The sequence below is a fragment of the Indicator indicator genome, chromosome 30 (assembly GCF_027791375.1).
Source record: "Indicator indicator isolate 239-I01 chromosome 30, UM_Iind_1.1, whole genome shotgun sequence".
Lineage (NCBI taxonomy): Eukaryota > Metazoa > Chordata > Aves > Piciformes > Indicatoridae > Indicator > Indicator indicator.
In genome coordinates this window covers 129,449-151,401 of record NC_072039.1, presented here as the reverse complement: position 1 = coordinate 151,401, position 21,953 = coordinate 129,449, and the positions used below count along the sequence as shown (strand labels likewise).

The 21,953-nt window shown below is 43.1% G+C and overlaps 1 protein-coding gene across 2 annotated transcripts; it reads right to left on the bottom strand.

Annotated features, from left to right (window-relative positions):
- Positions 1-1,278: 1,278 nt before the first annotated feature.
- GGNBP2 (gametogenetin binding protein 2) lies at positions 1,279-20,887 on the bottom strand. 2 transcript variants are annotated; one of them, XM_054394132.1, is made up of 13 exons: positions 20,775-20,887; positions 17,254-17,334; positions 14,777-15,030; positions 13,003-13,101; positions 9,892-10,005; positions 7,666-7,869; positions 6,431-6,605; positions 4,884-5,078; positions 4,145-4,295; positions 3,831-3,956; positions 3,015-3,166; positions 2,381-2,626; positions 1,279-1,846 (listed from the first exon to the last, which is right to left on the bottom strand). In XM_054394132.1, the coding sequence occupies exons 1-13, from the start codon at positions 20,865-20,867 to the stop codon at positions 1,643-1,645; spliced, it is 2,094 nt and encodes a 697-aa protein (XP_054250107.1). In that variant the 5' UTR covers positions 20,868-20,887; the 3' UTR covers positions 1,279-1,642. The 2 variants fall into 2 exon arrangements, with proteins under 2 accessions (XP_054250107.1, XP_054250108.1); XM_054394133.1 differs by having other exon boundaries at positions 4,145-4,292.
- Between the last annotated feature and the right edge of the window lie 1,066 nt (positions 20,888-21,953).

The following is a 21,953-nucleotide window of genomic DNA, read 5'->3' as shown; positions in this document are numbered from 1 at the left end:
GTTCATTTAAACTACTTTTTATTTCATCTTCCACATCCCATATCTTCACTGCTTGTCTGCTCATCCTCTTCAAACAAGCCATGCATATAGATACCACATTCGTAAGAACAAGATATGCCTGGAAGGATATTTATGCAAAATGAATCCTGTTGTGTCCTCAGATGAGCTCATTATGCCATGAAGAAAACATCCAGGTGTTGAAATCCTGGGGGGTTTTATTCCATTCTGATGGCCTCACACAGAAGCTGTAAGGCTGCATTGTCAGGGAGGAAGGAAAACAAGCAGAGGTCTCCCAACTCACTGGCATCAGTAATTTTCTTGCTGAAAAACTAAGTCAATAATAAGTGGCCCGGGTTGCATGTTCACAACAGATCTGGCACCATCAGCAGCCTGAACATACTGACCTTGGGCCAGGCAATGGCAGGAGTGACACAGCACAAGGCAGGTCAGATGCCTCCAAAAGCTCCATGCCACACCATGCCAATACAGTATCTGGGATGCTGGAATAAGCCACTTGGTTCCAGGCAGCTTGGGCACAGGGCCAGGCAGACATAACCCTGGCACCATTGGCCCTGCTGGTTTGGCAATTGCTCCAAGACCTCCAGCGCACCCATCAGAGGAGGATCACATATCCTGGGACTGGTTTTCATGAGCAACCTGGAAGGAGGACAGGCTGAAGGAGCTGGGGTTGTTCAGCCTGAAGAGAAGGCTTCAGGGGAATCTTAGAGCTACCTTTCAATACCTGAAGGGATGCTAGAGGCTGCAGAGGGACTTTTTATAAGGGTGTCTAGAGACAGGACGAGGCAGGGATGGCCTGAAGCTGAGGGACAGCATGGTTAGACTGGATCTTGGGAAGAAGTTCTTCAGTATGCGGGTGGTGACTCTGGAAGAGGCTGCCCAGGGAGGCTGTGGATGCCTCCTCCCAGGAGGTATTCAAGGACAGGCTGGATAAGGCTTTGAGCAACCTGGTCTAGTGGAAGGTGTCCGTGTCCCTGGCAGAGAGGTTGGAGCAGATGATCTCCTAAGTTATTCTATAATTCTGTGATCTGTACTTCTCTCCCAGGCACTTTAACTCACCTCACACCAACCTCCATGAAGCTCTGCAGGGTGAAGTGCCCACCTGAACAGCAGGCATTCCATCCTTTGGGCAGGAAGCTTTAAAACAGAACAAGCACACCAGCTGGTACTATGCATATTAATAAATATTCTTTATTTAAATTTTGCACATTGCGCTTTAACATATTACATCCAAAACATTTTGCAAATGGATGTCTACTTTGTAAAATCTTATATTCAGCTCATTGTCATTCTGTACAGAATTATAGGTACAACATTACTTTGCCACTAGGTTTGCCTTTTTTTTAATAAGTCTCACAGTTAAGAGAAACATTTAATGAAAAGAGATGGCTTGAATTATAAAGAAAGGCTTGCACAGCTACTCAACTAAAGATACAAGCCTGAAGAAAGAACAAAAATTAATAAAATCACCTCCACCCAGCCCCTCCCCCCAAAAAAAAAACCAAGAAAAAAAATCACATTAATTTAAGAGAAAATTTTGCCTTAAGTCACTAAATTAAGTTTGAAAGAAGGCGCAGTAGTCATCTCAAGAATCTCAGTGAAAGACAGAGCTGCTTTATTTGGTTTAGTTCGCTCCGGCCGTCGTCAGCCAGCCGTTACAAACGGGCCCCTTGTGATCGTTTAAGCGGCAGTATTTGTTAAACTTCTCCTTCAGATGCTGTCGGTATTGTTCTCTATTGCTGTAAAAAGACTTGTTGTTCGCCATGAAGGACTGGATTTCATCTTGGGAGATAAAGATTTCCTCATCAGAAGTGCATTCAGACTCATCCTGCAAAAGAAAATGGGCGTTTAGGAAGCAGAGTGCAGCCCTTCCTGCACCGTGGCCGCACACACTGGCCAGGGCTGCTTGGGAGAAAGATGGAGCCTTCATGACAGCACAAAGCTTGGCTGGTGAACCCAGAGAGGGGAACAAAAAGGAGGGGGGGGGGTGGGGAAAGGAGAGAGAGAGAAGTTGTCCAAGATGCCTGTAGTGGGCAGTAATATTTGAGGCATGAAGGCAGCAATAATGCATGCTTCATTTTCTGGAATAATGCAATCCCTGATACTTATAACAAGTTCTGTCACTCACATTCCAGGGACAGGCAACTTCTCCTCCTCTACAAAGCCTCTGAGTTACAAACTTCACAGAGAACACACAAAAGCAAAGCCAAAGCTGGGAAGAATAAGCCATGAACTCAGGCACATTCTCTATGCTAACAGCTCTTCAGTGGGATCTGAGCCCTAAACCCCATCCTCAATCTCAAGGTGTTAAGGCAGTGTTGAGGCAGCATAATACAACTCAGAATTCCATGTGGTTACTTACAAGGAGCTCCACTAAGCTCTTGGCACCTTTCCCAGTATCAGGAGGAAGTGACATTTCCATAGGTTCTGCAAACTGTGACACTTTTTTCATATGCTCAAACCAAGGCAACTGCTGCCCACTTTTTTCTGAGCTACAGCAGCTTTCGGCACGTGTGTCTTTGGTCTTGTCAGGATGAAACTCTGTGCGCACGTTTCCTGAGGTCTCTCTGTTACCTGGATCAGCCATACAGCTTCCAAGCTTCTGAATCTAAAATGGAAAAGAGCCTTTGATGAGCTACCAGCAGCATTAAATCCACAACATTCAAGTTTGAGATGGTAGCAGGAGGGAAGGAGGAAAGGAAGGTGTAGAGAGTGAGGATGTATGTCTTTTCAGTGAGTGTGCCTGGGGAGGAGGAGGAAAAATAATTCACCAAGAGTGTGCAAAGTGCATGTGCTTAGGAACACAGCAGAGGAGATCCCTTCCACCACAACCTTTTCAAGGAAGGACCTCGATTCAGAACTTGGATGGAGAGGTAACAGAAGATCCTTGTTATCCTGTTTACAGCATTAGTCACAACTGAAATTTGAAATACCTTTGGACTGAATTTAAAATGTAGGCATTGAAATAAGCATTCTGGAATAGCTATATTCCTTACATGTTCATTCTCACACTTCAAAGCTTTACTTTTCTTTTTCTTCTTTTTGCTTTTGCCTTTTGTATTACTCTCTTCTGAATTCGCCCAACACTCCACACAGCTATCTCCATCCTCCTCCTTGTCATCACAGCGATGGACACATGAATCATCTCCTGCAAGAGACAGGGAATTTTCTTAGAATGATAAGAATTGTTTGGGTTGGAAAAGGCCTCTAAAATCATCGAGTTCAACTGTCAACATAACACCACCATGGCTATCAAACCTTGTCCACAGCCACACCTTTCTTGAACACCTCCAGGGATGGTGACTCCATCACTTACTTGGGCAGCCTCTTCCAATCCCTGACCACTCTTGCAGCAAAGAATTTTTTCCTCATCTCCAACCTAACCCACCCCTGGCACAATTTCAGGCCATTTTCTCTTTTTTTATCATCTGAGACTAGGGAAGAGACCAACCCCCACCTCACTGCAGCCTCCTTTCAGGGAGCCGTAGAGAGCAAGGAGGTCTCTCCTCTTCTCCAGGCTGAACAACCCCAGCTCCCTTAGCTGCTCCTCCCCAGCCCAGTTCTCCAGACCCTTCCCCACTTCTTTGTCCTTCTCTGGACAAGCTCCAGTCCCTCAATGTTCTTCTTGGAGTCAGGGGCCCCAAACTTATCCTGGTATTTGAGATGCAGCCTCACCAATGCCCAGTACAGGGGCACAATCCCTTCTCTACTCCTCCTGGCCACACTGTTGCTGATCCAGGCCAGGATGCTTCTTGTCATACACTGAAGTTTTTGTGGACTTTTAACCCATATGATGCTCTCAACAAACCTACCATTTTCATCATGGTTGCAAATGCCTTCAGTACAGGCCACATCTGAGCCCTCTCGAGATCCTGTTTCGCTGCCCTCCATGCTGGATGAGTAGCCACAGTCGCTGCCATTACAGTGTGGAGACAAACCTGAGACAAGAAAACTTAAGGTCACCTGTAGCAGTTGTGTCTTGTTTTTAGTTATACCCCTAACAAGGAAGAATTATTACAAGATAGCTTATTAAAAAAAAAAATCAAACCAGAAAAGCAGATGAGCATTGTTTATTTTATAAACGGTAAATGCTTTTAAAACTGAAAAATGACAACATTTAACTTACCTTTCTTGATTTTAGGTGAGTCTAATAGGGTACCACTGCTTGGACAGGTGCAAGAGGTGCTTTCGTTGGTTACAATGACTTCTACACAGCTGTTGGCCTCTTCACTGGTACCACAGGCTTTGCAGCTGCTTTCTATGAAGTTTGAATTCTCCTTAAAACAACCAAAAGAATCCTTCTAAGTACCAACAGTAGCTCAGCCAGCAGCTTTAGAAAGGACACTCTTTCCACAAGGAAAAAACACAACTGATGCTGACTGTTAACAGCCACAGCATTGCTTATTAATTAGTTGTCTTGTACCCCTGAAAAATTAAAAACCCCAAACAAGCGCTTTCCTCACTGTAGTATGACCTACACTTCCCCAGGTCCAGTTAAGACATTCAGAATAAAAATGGCACTTAACTAATTAAAGCTTCCCCCTTCCTAAAAATTCAATAGGAATTTTCTTCAACTAGCACCTGAATTCCCTTTTTTTTCTCAACTCCAATTGAAATTGCCTCATGCAGTTACTTGACCCCATCACCCCTTGTCTTTTCCACAGGACTCCTTGTAAAAAGGGAGTCTCCATCCTCCTGACAGCCACACTTTACGTACTGGTCCACAGCAGTAAGGTCTCCCCTAAGCCTTCTCTTCTCAAAGCTGAACAACCCCAGCTCTCTCAGCCTTTGCTGCTACAGCAGGTCCTTCAATTCTCTGAGCATTTTCCTGGCCCTTCTCTGGACTCTATGCTGGAGCTATTTACCTTTCCTTGACCAATTTCCTTCTCTTCTGTGGCCTGCAAAGGAGCAGGGATCTCACACACACACTTATTTTTCCGTCTATTCTTTCGTTTTTGGCGTTTCTTCTCCTGTTTAAGCTCTCGCACTCTTTCCTCTTCTGAGAACTCTTCACAGAGCTGTTCCAGTCGACTAATGCCCTGCACTTTTTCCACAGCCATCTGTTTAGAAGAGGTTAGGTCTATTTATAGATGTTAACACCATTCAAGCCTTTACATTTAAGAAAAAACAAAGAACCCCAACAAAAAACCCCAACAAAAACACACAGAGGAGGAAAAGGGCTGGTAAGTACTTCTGACAGTCATGGCAACACAACCATTGAGAATAAAAAGGGCCTATCCAGATTCAGTCACTGATTTAGATTGCTGGAGAAGATCTACGCATGAGGAGAACACTGTGTTCAACTTCTGGCCCAGATTTGTGATTTTCAGCAGCACAAAAAAAACCCCAAACATCAGAACTCTTGCTGCAGAATTCCAGCAGCTCTCAGCAACAGTGATAACATCTGATTTTCTAGGCAGTCTGATTTTGAAGTGTAGATCAAAATATAACAAGTTAAGTTATTCCTTAATATTAAATTTGGAATAAATATCAGAATGGCCTGTCTACATACAAAATTATAAGAATATAGTTAAACTAGTAAACTATACTGGATCACTGCTCCTAAAGAGGCAAAAATAAAAATCATAGGTTTTGGGCTTTATTCTCCAGATCATTCTGGGAACTCTTTAAACACCTTAGAAACAGCATATAAAGATCTAACAGTTCCATACTTCAGACTCATAGCCAGCCTTGCATACCAGTATAACTACCTAAGTTTTACAATGCCAATGAATTTTCAACATCATGCTTTACTAGGTTAAAAACAAACATACCAAAACAAAACCTGACAAAAATGCTACCTGGTTCACTGCCACTTTCGTGGCCTTATCTTTTGAAAAAAAAAAAAGTATAAAACCCTCCAAGAACTAACTAGAATAGGGCTCCATATGATCTTCCCCATTATGAATGGAAGACAAATAAAAAAAGAGACCTGTCACACCACAGGTGAAGTATACTTACTGGCATGTGTTAAAGGATCTGCACAGAGTTCTGTCTGACATTCAAGATACCACAAGATCAGAGTGCGCTTGGAACTTGCACACTGAATGCGAGAGTTAGTTGTGTTTGTAAATCAAAAGCACACCCTCCATTTTTACCAATAATCCAAATAAAACCTGTTTTAGCCAGAGCTACTTTAAATGCCAGCAGGTAGAAATACCTTCAGTGTGAAATAAACGCAGAGAAGATCCAGCCTATGGTAACGTGCAGCCTTAATCTTTCACATTCCAGCAGCCTTCCCATTGGAATGCAGCTCAGCTGTGCTATGCATTGGTATTGCACAACTGCTGCCTGCAGCGAACAACGGACTGGATGCACCATCCCTGCAGCTCCTTCCAGCTCAGTGTTAGAACAACACATACAGAGTTACTACAGCAATTCAAACATGAGGTAGATCAAACCTGGTTTTTACCTCAAAGCTTTTGCGCAGAGCATCCACACCTAGGTAAAAAAGCATCTGCCAAGTTTGCTCTTCAGCCCGCAGCTTCTGCCAGATTCGGTGTAGTCGTTCATAAAGATGAATGCCCAGGCAGGTCAAAACTTCTTCTTGGGCTATGTCTATTGTCTTAGCATGCCTTTCTCTTCGCCTAAAGGAAAAGTTGAACCAAAGCACAGTATGGTTAAAGGTGCTGGAAGTCTACCAAGAGATCAAAGCACTTCAGCAACGTATTTTCTTTATGTACAGTTGATGGTACGTTTGCACAAACAGTTTTTAAATCCAGTTCTGCTGTGCTGCATGCAGATGCAAAATAGAAAGGACCATGTCAAAACTACCGCTGCATTCCTGACATGTTCATCTGTACACAGCACTGTTTAGCTGCACTATGCTTTCCAACCTGTGGCTTGTGAAGGTACTGCCCCTTTGGTCTTTCCTTGCTCCTACTAGGAGGGATCAGCAGAGTTTTAAATGCCAGATGCAGCCATTCTTTTGCTTCCTAGAATTTGTACTTAAGTTTCTACACAGAAAATATTTTTGCTTCTATACAGCAAATATTTCAGCTTCCCAGACACCTGTGACAGTTAACTGAAGCTGAATAAGCACACACTGAAGTTTATGTTACTTATCATGCACAGTAAAACTACTTCACTGTTAATCAGCAGCTCTCATCTATTAAGGAAATATTACAAAAGAATTTACCCTCCTAATGAAACAGTTATGACTGAGCTTTAAAGGTATTGAGCTCAGGACTGTTATGTTTCATTGGAATATTTTAAGTTGCTGAAAGAGGCTCAGAAATTACTGCAATAAATGATGACTAAGTGAAATGGACCAGTTGGCCTTTGGTAAAACTGTCAAGCAAGGTTCCCTTTCTATTTCACATATTTTGAAGACCTGGATGGAAAGCAGGCAGCCCTGGTGAGAGAGCAAATCAACTAGAAGACATTTGGCAATTTCCTTCAGTCTTGCCTTCAGTCAAACACACTTCAAGGTCAAAAGCACATAAAAAAAAGCACATATAAACCCTTTGCTGCTCTGAAGCACGACCTCACTAGTCTATTCCAACACGAACATTGACATTCAGAGGCTTATGATGCAGCAAGGAGGCAAAAAGGAAAAAATAAAGTCACTTTTGCAAGATACAGTGGACAATAAAATAAAGAAGCAAAGCGCTAGATAGCCCACTCTAGCAAATTACATACTCATACCCTCCTGCGAACTCTGGCTCAGCCCGGCCCAGCAGGTGGGCGATGAAATCTGTTTCGCAGCAGACGTGGATGTGGCGCTCATGGGGGCAGCAGCGCAGCCCCTCATAGAGCGCAGCACAGTAGCCCTTCTCCTTGCTGCAGTCCAGCTCTCCAGTAAGGATGTTGTATGCTCGAAGCACTTTGTTCTTGCAGTCAGTGCAAAACCTGTTTTAGGAGAAGAGAATTTAATTCTTTTGCAGGCAGCTGTGCTTAGTCCATGTGATAACACACTGAGCTCTTGAACAGTGCTTGCTATATCTGTACTAGGACACAGCAGGTTTATGATACTCCAAAAAGTAAAAGATTTAATCTTCGGCTGCAAGCCACCTAAGTTTACTCTCTATATTATACTACCTATCATACATTACAGGGATCATCTTTCATGCCTCAAGGCATAAATGAGGCTGCTTGTTAATATGATGAAATTCCTACATGGGTCTGTAATTCACAAGTGGTTTGGGTTGGAAGGGACATTAAAGATCATCCAGTTCTAAGCCCCTGCCATGGGGAGGTAGGTACACCTCCCACCAGCCCAAGTTGCTCAAGGCCTCATCCAACCTGGCTTTGAACACCTCTAGGGAGGAGACATCCACAACCCCCCTGGGCAGCCTGTTCCAGTGTCTCCCCACCCTCACTGTCAAGAATTTTTTCCTAATCTCCAGTCTAAATCTGCCCTTCATATTCAAAGATCAGAAATCCAATAGTGAACAGAATCATTAGCACGAGGCAGGGCAAAATTCCTCTCAAATAACATGCTCCACATCACTTAACAGGCATTATTTAAAGTAATAATGCCTGTTATAAGTGCTAAGCAATAAGAAGAGTGTCTTCTGTTGCCTGCTGCATGAATGATGTGCCCACTACAAGCACCTTTAAGCATATTTTGAATTAATGGATCATTGCACAGATAGCCAAACAAGGTTTATTTATAAACACAATGTAATTTAAACACGTGACAGCTCAGATAACTAATGTGAGAAGACTATAGTTACAAAGTCTGTTATAATTAAGCTCATTCTAAGAGGAATAATCTTCAAGAAGCCACAAAACCTATTGTTGTTTCACTCTAAAAATGCAAGTCAGACAAGCTGCTCACATTTCAGCTTTCAGCTCGAAAGGCTGGCTCCTCATGCCATCTCTGGATGGTGTTTTTCCCTTTCCTAGTTTGTCCAGTCACGTGACAACACTAAGTCAAACATATTTTGGTCTTTGAGAAAACTATGATAACTGGCTAGTTTCTGTGGTGAAAGGAAAAGAAAACAGTAAGATTATTGCAGGTTAGCATCAAGGAAAGCTGCCAACACCATGTTTAATGTCACAGGAGATTAAAGTTATTTTGTTTCCAAAGTGTTATTTCCACAGCACCCCCACTCCCATCAGTGTCCCCATGATTAACAGCAGAACCTTGAGACTACTGGAAATTAAAACTTTTTAATCAGCATGGTAGCTGCCATACACATGCAACAATAATTTGGTGGCCTATTTCTTCCTCTGCAAGGGAGGCCTAATAGTGCTACTAAGCCATAAACAAGTGTTTGAAACTAGTCATTTACTAGCAAATACCAAGCCTAAAATCTGCTTCTGTTTAGTTCATATTAATTTGAAATTTACCCTATTCCCTGCAAGCCTAGTCCAAACAGAGCAGGCTGCTCATGCAAAGTGAAAGAACATACACAGTTTTAATACATCAAATTGGTGATAAAAAAATTATTTAAAAATGAAGACAATTAGCTATGACTTCACCAGGTCTCTGCATTTCCCTGCTATAAACCAGATCAAAAGGTAGGTCACAAAGAATACTTAGAGTAACAAAACGGTTCGGGTTGAAAGGGACCTTAATCGTCCAGTTCCAACCCCCTGCCATGGGCAGCGACACCTTACACTCAAGGCCCTGAATACCTCCAGGCAGGGAGCATGCACAACTTCCATTGTCTCACCACCCGCACTGTCAAGAATTTCTTCCTAATATCCAGTCTAAATCTACCCTCTTCCATCTTAAAGTCATTTCACCATCTTAGTCTCAACAACAGTTACAATGCAATCTGGCAAGGTTCTCCTTCACCATGAAGCTTAGATCTGAGGTTTTAGAAGAATCCTCTACACTTTCAGACATTGTGTGAACTTGACATGCACGTTGATTTACCCAGCATGTATTCCTCAAAATGCAGGTGTCTGTTCTTAACATACCTGTGTTTTCGTAGATAGGTTTCTAATGTTTCTAAAAGACAACTAGAGTCAATTAAAACTACTTCATCCCTGCACTCCTGGGACATGAGCTCCCACACATCCATCCAACATCCCCTGCAAGAAAAAAAAAAATTAAGTAACAAAAGTCCTGTTATGGGGTAAGAAAAAGAAGCAAAATAAAGGATCATTAATATACCTGACTGCTCCCTGGAAAGGTCCAGAGTGGAAAGGGAAGCTACACTTGCTCTGTTCCTTCCTGCTGTCTTCACTGTTTTGATATTTTGCACTTAATTTCTCTGCACTGAGTGTGCTACTGCTCCTTTCACTGTCACATAGTATTAAACCTCCCCCCTTTTTTTTTAAACTATATAGATATAATGAACCAATTTTTTTTTCCTACACAAATGATATGAAAATGGTATCACGTTGTTTAATTTGCTTGGACCTCTGGCTAAGCTAAGCCTGAAATCCCAGTGAAGTTAGGGTCAGACATGAGGAACGCATTTTGCTGCCTGTGTTTATAAACCTAGATTCATAATGACTTTTTAAAGTTACAGCTGAAAACCAGTAGCAAGTACTGAGAGTACTACCTGAAGTATATAAGCATATACAGTTCTAATGCTTTTGACAGATTAAGTTTCATTATGACTAAAAAAAAAAAAAATCTCCAAATGAAAATCAAACAACAACAAAAAAAAAAATCAACCCAAACTTCCACATACACACCATCATAAGAAACCATAGGCATTCTACATTAAATGTGCAAATTTTGTTTAAAAACACATATTTGGATATGCTAGAAGTGCGCTTATAGAGCGAAGAACAAACTTTAAACAGTAAGTTATGTTTGCTTACAGGCTTGTCTAGACCTGATCTTTTATCAGTGGTCATTTAGAGCAGGAAATCAGTGGGGAGAAACACTCATATTTAATAATTAGCTCCTTGGGAGCATTTCTGTATGCTGTTAGCTAGTTCGCCAGGTCACATGGCTTGCATTATGAGAGGTTAAAAAGCTTCTTAGTCTCAAAAGGAACCCAGTAGCCATAAACAAGGTACACTGAAACTGAAGACATCAAGTAACCCTCAAGTGGTATTAGCTAGTTATGTAACTTGTATAATTAAACACACAAAGGCAATTCAAAGCCCTTTCAGAGGGTATAAGAAGCCTAAGAAATGTAACTCATCTGGAGAATGTAGTCAACAGAAGCTGTAAGTTGGTAAGTAAGATTTGTTCTCTAAGACAATTCTCCATGTCTCAGCTCTCAGTGCATTTGCTTCCACTCAGGGCAGCACACTGACATGGATAGGTATCAGCACTCACACACCCTGATCAATTCACAACAAACAAGTATCAACTGAGCAAGCAGTTATGCTCCTTTAGTGAGCTACACTGCTTGTCCACAAGCCATTTTATCAGATAAAGCCTAAAGCTTCACTTGCAGTGTGTTAAAATATGGCTTTTCCATATATTCCCTATTAACCTGCCATCACTCAAAATTCTCAGGGGATTTATCCTGGTGTGAACTGAGGAAAAGCCAGGCAGTGTTTTCCTCTCCATTCAGTCTCAGAATAGTTCTTCCTTACCAAAATAGTAAGCACAGGTTCTATGATGTGTTCTGATACACAAAAAAGATTAAACTTACTGAAAACAAAGAAAAAAATATATGTAACACTTTTATAATGCTTTGACTTTGCTTTATGTTAAAAAAATGCACCTCTGCTCTTTCACCTGTGTAACATATGCTTTAAACTAATTATATGAAAGGCCTGTAACCAAAATATAATAGGAGATAATGATTAGTTACCACTATCCTCAAGCAGCCCAAGTAAAAACAAAGTGTCAAATTCCACATGCCTTACATCTTAGGGGATTTATCTAAACCCAAGAGACTCAAGTCTGCATAGAAAAATCCATGTCCTGTAACTGGAAACCACAAGCTTCTTCAGCTTGTATGCTTAGCCCAAAGCAGGACACAACTGACTAAACCAGGTCTTGGACACTCCAACTAAGCATAGTAGTGTAATGTATTGGTCGTCAGAGCAAAGACATATATAAAAAACACCCCACAAACAAAAATCTCACAAACCTAAAATCCATAGTGGATTTACAGAGAGTGTTTTCCTGGTTAACCAGCTGGAATAATCTATTGCAGCTTCAAGACACAGAGGTGGGTATGTGTGTCTTTTTCACTGGTGTATTCAAGACATGCTGTCACATTTTGACAAGCATTTTTCCAGTTTTAGTCTTAGCCCTGCAGCCCAGCTACAATAAATCCCTGTTTTAATAATCCCAAGCAAAACGCTGTATATTTGTTTAGCCTGTACCCTCCTTCCACCTCAACAAGAGAAATAAATTGATGATGAATCATTTTGGTGTAGAGCACAAAAACCAGTTTGTCTTTCTAGAGCATGGCTTACATCACCCTGCAGGAGCCATCCATGCCCTCAGCAGACTATATTCCATGTTGTGTCAGATGAGATATGAGAAGCACATCAGCAAGCACTGGTTTGTAATGGCCAAATGGAGTTTTGACAACTGGTTTTGAAACTAAACATGGATATTTTTAAACAAATGACACCCCAAACAAAACATCCTGCTACCAAGTAAGAGACCCAACAGTCAAGAGGCAAAAATGGAACAGCCAGAGCTAACCAGCAAGTTTCATGAAACAGCATCACCAGCTGCCTCAGGGAGCTCTGACAACAGGCAGAGGAACAACTCTCACATTAAGGAGTAAGGATCTTATCTTGGGAGGACAGAAGACAGGTTTTGTCTAGTCAGTAAAGCATGAGCAAGGGTGGTGGGGAAACCATTAAACATCCTGCTGTTAAGACTCTCACTGCTCAAAAAAGGGCTAACCACCCTCTTATGAAAACCTCTGGTGAAAGGCTCATCCCTACCATACGCTGCCCACTCCTGTTGTGGTGCCTCTGGTCCTCTCCCCCAAAACTACTGGAGTTTACTATAATCCAAATATCTTGGAGATTACTATTCTGGCAATGAAATAACAGCACAAAAAATTATCTCAGCACTTAAAAATAAGTTAGTATCAATAGCTTGGTTCCCTAAAATATTTTAGATTGAGTCCTGCATAGGAACCACAAACTTACCCCAAAGGTTTTGGTTTATGTGTGTCCAGGGAGTGTAACTGACATCTCTTGTTCTTCTTACTTTTGGGAATTGCATCAATCATATCATTCAGTTTGGACCTGTGGAAAAAATGCCACTTGGTACTCTGGAAAGATAATTACCCAGAGGAATTTTAAAGGGATTGACTCATCTCACATATTGGAAACAAGTATGCCAATGAACATCAAATCTAAAGTTCTCTTCCTGTTCCCCATTTTCACTTATGCCGTACAATCCTGCAGCACACAACGAAAACACAGCATAGATTTTCCAGACAAACCCTAGCAAGATAAAGTTAAGCCACATCTGAAGAGCCACTGCATAACTTCCTATGCAGACCTTGAGCAATGCCACCTATTTCAGCAGTGACCACTTTATCAAGTTACACCACCTCACCCCGCGCATCTCTCATCCCCAGATCTGTACTGGCCTTTCCTACTTCTCACTGGCCTGCTAACTGGAGCAAGAAGTAGAGGAGCTGAAGCCATCTGGAAGGCAAAGGCATGCTTGCGGTGAGCAGCCACTGCCTGGCCTGCCAACAGCTGAGAAACAAATGGCACCGAGATGGAGGCTCTTCATTGTGCTCACCAAAGCCAGAAGGTTTCCATTTCTCAGTCTTACCTTCGCACCCAAGAGCGGAAAGTCTTCTGGGAACATGTTCATTATTTTAGTTTAACATGCAAAGAAGCAGCATGAAAAAACACTCTTCTTTCAGACATCATGAAAAACCCACAGTGTCTGTTTCAGATTAATGACTGAACAGTTTAACAGTGGTGTCTTATAATTGCAGTCATGGCATTGCAACTGATGATACAAAAGATTAGTTTTTCTGGGTTTGGTTTGTCACAGCTCAGGCAGTAACCAGCTTAACAGGGCAGCAAAAGACAAGCGTATACTACAAGGTTCAAATCTGTGACAATTTAATATCACCAAGAAAGCTGCAAAGTCAAATGCACAGCAGCTAGCCTTCCTTCTCCTTAAGTAAAGATCTGGGATTGATGAGAAGCTCACCATCAGCCAGCAATATACACTCACAGCCCAGAAACCAACCCAGGCTGCATCCTGGCAGTGTGGGCAGCAGAGGGAGGGAGAGGATTCTGCCTCTCTGCTCCCCCCTGCTGAGACCCCACTTGCAGACCTAGGGCCAGCTCTTGAGACCTCAGCAGAAGAACAACATGGAACTGTTAGAGTAGGTCCAAAAGAGGCCAGGGAGGTATCAGAAGGCTGGAACCCCTCTGCCAGGAGGGCAGGCTGGGAGAGTTCACGGGCTGTTCAGCCTGGAAAAAGAAAAGGCTCTGGGGAGACCTTAGAGCAGCCTTCCAATATTTGAAGTGGACATCTGGAGATGGACTTTTTACAAAGGCATGTTCCTGTGTGACATGTGGTCCTGCTCTGGCAGGGGGGTTGGACTGGATCTTTCAAGGTCCCTTCCAATTCCTAACATTCTGTGATTCTATGCGACAGGACAAGGGGCGATGGCTTCAAACTGGAAGAAGGTGGATTTAGATTTTACATTAGGAAGAAATTCTTCCCCATGAGGGTGATGAGACACTGAAGCAGGTCATCAAGAGAAGTTGTGGAAGATCCAAGCCTTGAATTGTTCAAAGACAGGTTGGATGGGACCCTGAGCAACCTGGTCTAGTGGGAGGTATCCCTGCCTATGGCAGGGGGCGTTGGAACCAGGTGATTTTTAAGGCCCCTTCCATCCCAACCCATTCTGTGATCCTATGATCTGAGCGGTTCCAAGACACTTACCCATGCACATAGAACAGTGTGTAAAGCTTCTTTGCATCAGTCATACAGCTACGAGTTACAGAAAGAACACCCTTTGGCCCCACTGTGAGAGGCTCAAGGGCTGGGTTTCCAGACTCAACGAGCTGAGAGAACAGACGCTCCACACTGCGACGACAGCCAACACAGGGCACCAGCTGAGAGAGGGCACTCAGAACTTCACGTGATGTCACCATCATGGCAATATTCAGATCCTGCTGCTTGAGCATACTATGCCTCTAAAAAAAGAGCAAGAAATTAAATCATTTAAATAAATAAAAACACATCTTAAACTGTCCAAGACTTCTCTGCCTTCAACAGCATTTCCTGATCAAAATAGCACTGGTGGGAACTGTGCAGTGCTCAGTTTTAGGTCACTGTCTTACTGCAGATCACTTAAAATACTGCATGAACAAACCCACACTTGCTGATATCACAGGAGCAAATTCTGCTTCAAGTCTTACACTCTGTCCTCTGGAAGAAAGCTAATGTTTTTCTCCTCTTGTTCCCTCCTCCCACCACTCAGCTCAGTAAACGCTTCTGAACAAATGTCACTCCTCCTTGTCCTTATCAGGCAGCACTTTTCTCTCCACCTCAGCACAGATGTTTCACTAAAGGGTCTCACATACAATTCTGCAAGTTTTCATCTTCTACTCACAGTCACTTCATCTTTGGCACATAGAAAGGAAATTCCTGGATGCTCATATATGGAAATCTCACTGACAACAAATCTATTCTGTTCAGACCAAGACAATTTAGCAATAATTTTTCTGGAAGGTTAAATGCCGCTTCCCATTATAATTCTAATATGTGAAATTTAAAAAGCACACGTTACTATTAGAGGTGAAATATTCTACTTCAGTAGCAAACATTCCATGTGTGCTAATAATAGAACATTAAAGAGAAGACCTTCTAATATTTCTTACATCTCTAAACATTTACGAGCTTCTGCTGTTTTTTCTGTCACACACATGCATGCACACATACACACACAAAACACATACCCTTCCTCTTCTAACTGCTAAATGGACTTGGACTTCATCAGCACTGAACTGCCAGCACTACACTGCACAGCTGTGTAGAATAGAGTCCCCTCCTCACACCCCAGCACACCTACACTTAACATACCAGCACTACTGTACTTGCCACTACCATCTGTAAAGGCACAGTCCTACCAGAGTATTAGTTGTGATACAACTATTCTTCCCTGGTTATACAAAGTACAGCTTTGTAAGCACAGTTGTAGCTATGCAGGGAATGTTTTGCCATGATACTATATCATTGCTGTATCACACAACTTAAATACTCCTACTGCAGAAATTACTTGTTGCAATTTCTGGGGAAAGAAGGAGAAGACCACACAACGCAGTCAAACTGCTCAGGGTGTAAATACCTCCGTCAGAAAAAAAGTATTTTCAGATCCTTTGATGCAACACACGCTATGAAAAGTAAAGCTATTATCAGATAACATTTAAGGTTTGTGCTTTTAAAGGCAGGCACATTAAATAATCTGACAAGTGATATCACTCTGCAATAATCCTCTTTCCTGTAATTAATAGTACTAGTCACGCAACAGCAGGAATGAGCTATTTTCACAGCACAGCTATGCTTTATATGCAGCATATGTCTGAGCTGCTGCTGTCAAACCACAAGCAGAGAAGTACAAGCTGCTAATCAGCAAACTGGCCTGTTCCTCTGCACATCAAATGGCACCATTTTTTACTTGATACATGTGCCACAGTACTAGCTATTTGCCAGTGTTAGCAGATAGGTTTCCATTAGTAAAGCTTCAGGAGTACCACAAAACTGTCTCTCACTATTGAGCTGTATATAATCTATAAACCTGCACATTAATTCCATCTTGGTATGGCAGAAATCATAAGAACTCAGTCCTAAGCAATGTGCACTTCCGCTTGAAAAAGTTCAAAAGTACTTAGCAGAAAGATCCGCATAAAACGTACTTGGAAACCACAGTTTCCATTCCATGAAATGGCAGTGGCCAGAAGACACATTGTTCTGACAAATGTTCAATTCTAACCAGATATGCAGCAGCTGCCTCCTGACAAGGCACCAGTGCATGAATGCTGTGAAATAAGACCAAGAAGGCACCCCAGTGTACTTTGGTATCAATATGCAATTCCACGCAGGTGCTGACCTGTCTTTTACATGATTCCAGGAATGTCAACCTGCTTGAGAAGTGAATGCACAAATCTAAGACAAGCAACATCTGATCTGTGGCCTTTTCAGAAACCAGAAGATTTGGGACTCCTTTTTACAAGGAGCCACATGGAAAAGACAAGGTGTGATGAACAGAAGTTACTCCATGGCAGATTCTGATTGGACTCAGAAGACTCAGCTTGACAGGATGCTGGGCCACCTCATTTCAACTCCACTATCACCTAGAAAGGGTGGATCTGCTGATCCCTGGGGTCCCTTCCAATCTGGCATTCTGTGATATTTACCTGAATGAACTGTTTTAACTGTGTGCTGTTATTCTGATGCCCATCAAGGTTTAGCACATTATCAGGAAATTCCATCACCATCTACACAAGAGAGGAAAAAAAAAAAAAACAAAAGCAGCTTTCAGGAAAGAGTTAAACACAAAGCATTATTTTATTTTACTTTCTTTGGGGGAAATAAGATAGAAATTATTGTCAATGCTCATCCTTTTCCCCTAACTATTGAAGCCTGGGAAAGGATAAAAGTAACAATTTATGATAGCAAGTGTTTCAGCAAAATAACTAAGTGTTTCAGGAAGAAAACGTTTCAGCCGCAGTTTAAAGTGGCAACTCTTCAACAGCTGTTAGAGCAAAAGCATGAGTTACTAATACAAATACTCATGTGTCTTCTGTGTGGTCTATACAACTCGAGACCCTCTGTACTTCAACACATCAAGATCCAAACTGATTCAACAGCCCAACCCAATTTACACAGCTATGAAAAAACAGTCACAACAGCTTAATGTCTGTTGACCCTTCAAAGGCCAAATTAAACCATATTAACCCAACACCATACTCCAGGGTATACTTTGTCTTCTATGATTTCAGCTGCAGCTCTCCAGAGTTTCAAAGTAAAATGTTCAGTATATGGAACAATGTGATTACTCATAATTAATAATATTTCTTTCCAAATTACTGAGCAGTTTTCAGGGGTGTGCGTGTAATCTGTCAAATAATTTTCAGTCAAAAAATCCAACTTTATAACCACAGAGAAAAATTAATCTAACTAGAAAAAAAGCGTAAAGACTGGTTTAAGTTGATCATCTTTGTCCAAACTTAGAAATACAAAGCTTATCAATATGTATACTGAAAATTCACTTTAAAATCCGAAAGACAAAAAAACCCACCTTAATACTAACAAACACCAAATGAAATTGTCCAATTCATCCTTCTCAGCCTTCCACCTTCCCTCAATCACCTAGTGGAGGCAGAATTCCTTCCTGTCTTTTTAATTGCCGACACCACTTCCAGAGAACTCATACATTTACTTCTACAGGCACCTAGCACTGCTCCAAAATAAACATCTATCCTCTAAGGCCAGAGAGAGGCAGTATCTTGATCCTACATGTGCTACCATTGTAACATTAGGCCTGCTGTCTTATCTTTGTGCAGAGCAGTGCCACAAGTCAGTGCTAATTCTGACCTCTCATGCATTTTTCCAGTTTCCCTCGCCCCAATCCATACACTCCAAGCAGGAGCACAGCTTTTTGCTCCAGAATTACAGGTTTTCTCATTACTAATTCAATGTTTCTGTGCAGAAAGAGCTACATGCAAAAGTAAAAACTATCTACTAATAACAAAGAAATGAATCTTCCTTTTTCCCTTCCTCATCTTCATTTTCCACTGCCAGACAGCACCCTTAGGTGTTTCATACAGAGTGAAATGATCAAAGACTAAATTAATTCATGTGTCTGATGAGATTTTAGTAAGTGATTAAACACCAACCACCACTGGAAGAAAAAATTCCCCTGCCACCACATCAAATTAAATGTCTTCTAGAGCTGCTTAAGAAATTTAAAGGGTTAAGTATTTAAACTTCCTTTAATTTCTAGTTGAGCCAGAAGAAACAGAAAAAGTGTGATAGTGAACAATTCATTTAGAGGAACAGTATCACATTGCACTTAAACAGCTTTATATGCTACCACAAATCAATGCTACAAGGTTGAGAGCATCACAGGCCACTCAGCCACTAATTTGTAATCACGGATTCACTATTTCTAGATTTAAGGCACAGATTAAGTCTTCCAGGTGACTAACAGCAATGGAGTTCAGTTTTAAATAAAGTTTGAATTTGAAGAGGTCAACAGAAGCCAGTTACTCTCCATAAACACCACTATTTTTAAAGATAACGCTGCAGATGTAAAATTAATTTAAAAGAAAACTGCATGTCTTGCAATAGCTCTCATTAAGAATTTAAAACATAAATTGTGACAAGGAAGCCAAGAGCTCATTCACTTGCTTCTGCAGATTTGTTTAATAAAACCCTTCAAAAGCCACCTAGAAATCCAAGTACTTTGTAACAGAATAGAGAAAAAAAAATGCACCCAAGACAGTATTTCTTCATGGTGAGAATGACTTGCACTTGCATAATGTCTTTCCTCCAGATGGATACAAAACTAAGTGGAATGATAGTGACAACATAGCGCAGTGGCACAAAGTTTGGGCCTGGTGTTAACTTCTGGAACTAACACACAAATTGAATTCTAGGGTTTCCAGTTAAGTAACTCCTCTGGGAGACCAAAATACTGCTTTGGACAACTTAAGGAAAACTTTGCCCAACATCTAAGGTCTGTTAACTAGAGATAAAACTACATAAAGCCAAAAATTAGTGATGATATCAGGTAAGTTAACAACATGCCATCATTTTAAATGATCGAAACCAAAACAGAGTGAAAGTTCTTTCTTCAAATGTAGCAAAATCAGATGGTATTAAGATAATCTTAAACAGAGAGGTAGGGGGTTAGACTGAAGATATTCAATGGTTTTGTTCTGGAAGATGGAAGAAATTACATTTCAAAACTCATAGCTGACACAAGGCAGAAATTCTTCCATACTAAACATGAGATTAGGAATTTAAAGCATATAAATCTTACACCATTTAAAGTCACAGCAGCTACTGCCAGACTGAGAGCAACAGAAATCAAATACAAATAATTAAGATACCAAGCCACGCTACCCTGAATCCGATTTTATTTTGGCCCAGCATTTTCACATCTTACGAGTTACAACAAACTACAACTGGTTAAGGATTTTTTTTACCCATGATATATTTCTGAGCTTTTCTCAAAACATGTGAGTTAGACTAGAGAACCCCCAAGCTGCACTCTTTTTCCACTGAATCCTCTGGAAATGGCAAAACCTCCATGTTTTTTTCGATTCAGAAAAACACACTGAAATGGAAACTCTCTCAGATTTGTTCCTGTAGACATAGCAGCACATTATTCCAGCCTAGATAACCCTGACTTTAAGCCAAAGCTTTCCAAAATGCCTTCAGCCTTTTCTTGCCTATTTAAGAGCATAATAATTACCTAGTCGTAAACCTGGGGTTTAACCTTAATATGAATGGCTCCCTTCCTCATTAACTTCGGGGGATGGGGGGAAGAAAAAAAAAAAAAACACAACAAAAAACCCAACCAACCAACCAACCAACCGAAAAAACAAACAAAAGAGCTTTGCTCTACATTTGGGCTTTTGCACACACTGGCAAACAAGCTGTGCACAGGCCCCGGTACAGCAGTAATTTTCTTATTATGCGGTTCGCATGTTTTCAGAGCTGGGAATCAGATAAAAAAAGTTGCCACATTAAGCGCTGCTATACCCGAGCGTTGCAAAGTCCCAAAGATTAACGCTGCAGGAGCAAGGAGGAGCCAAGGCGGCCTGTCCAGGGAAAAGGCCTCGCCTGGGAATTGCAACACGCCGCCCGCACGCGTTGCAAGCAGGAGGTGAGGGGCCAGCGGGAGCTCGCCCAGGTCACAGGAACTCACCGTGAGGGTGTCATCGATGTAAAGTGGAATCTGCCTCTTCTCGAAAGGGAATTCCTCCTCCCCGTCTCTGCAAACTGCAACCAGCCGCGCCATCTCTGCTTGCTGTTGCTGCTTCCTCCCAGCTCCTGCCTGCGAGTAGCCAAAGCCCGGGGAGGTAAATACCCGCCGCGTTTCCCCAACACACTTTCAGCAGCCTAGGAAGCAGCCTGCTTTACCCCATCGCCTGATTCACCACAAGGAGCCCTGGCCCCGCCGCCCAGCCCACGCCCGGGCGCGCAGCCTGCCCGCCGCTCCGGCCTTAGAAATGACTCAAAAACACTACGGGCCGGGAAGGGGCAGAGGTAGGCAGGCTGGGAAATGCGACATAACATGGAAGAAAGGGAGGGAACCGGCGGGGAGGAGAGGACCCGGCCCTCCGCTGGGCACAGCCAGGGAAGGAAGGCCGGAGGCCGGCAAGGGATGGAGCTCGCCACGCTGCGGGCCGCTCTCATCCCGCTCCCCGCCGGCCACCGGACCAGACAGGCCGGCGGGGACCCGCCCCGCCCGGAACGGGGTTTGCGGCTCTCCGCCGCCCCCGTCCCGCGGCGGCCGGGAAGGGAGAGGAGCAGCGGCGGGGTGAGGGGACGCCCCCACCTGCGAAGCGTGGCCGCCTCTCCCCCTCACAACCGCGGGGAGGGGAGCCTCCCGGTTCCCAGCTTCAGTCTGGGAACCAGGCCATCTCCCTCTCTCTGGCGGGCCGCGGGACAGAGCAAACCGACTGGGCTGCAGCCCGGGCAACGCGGCGGGCAAGACCCACCCTTTTGCTCCCTGTCCTCGCCCGGCCTTCAGCCGGCGCGGCTTCCCCCGCCCGGGGAGGCAATGGCGGGGAAGGCAGCCCCCAATGGAAGCAAGCCGGATGACCGGCTCCCACCCTGCCTTTCCTCTCGCCCCCCCCTCAAGGCCGCCTCTGCCCTGCGGCTCAACCGGCCGCCTCTCTCGGTCTCGGGCCTTTACCGGCTTCTCCGCGAGTCGGCGGCCCGGGCGCAGTGACAGGCGGGCGGACACCCCGAGCTCCGCCACAGAGCCGCCTCCTTCCTCTCCCCCTCCCCGAACCCTCCCCACAGGCGGTAGCTCCAGCCCCGGGCCGCTCCGCCCTGTTCTCGCGAGAGGCCACAGCCCCGCCGCTGCGCTCCGTCCCGG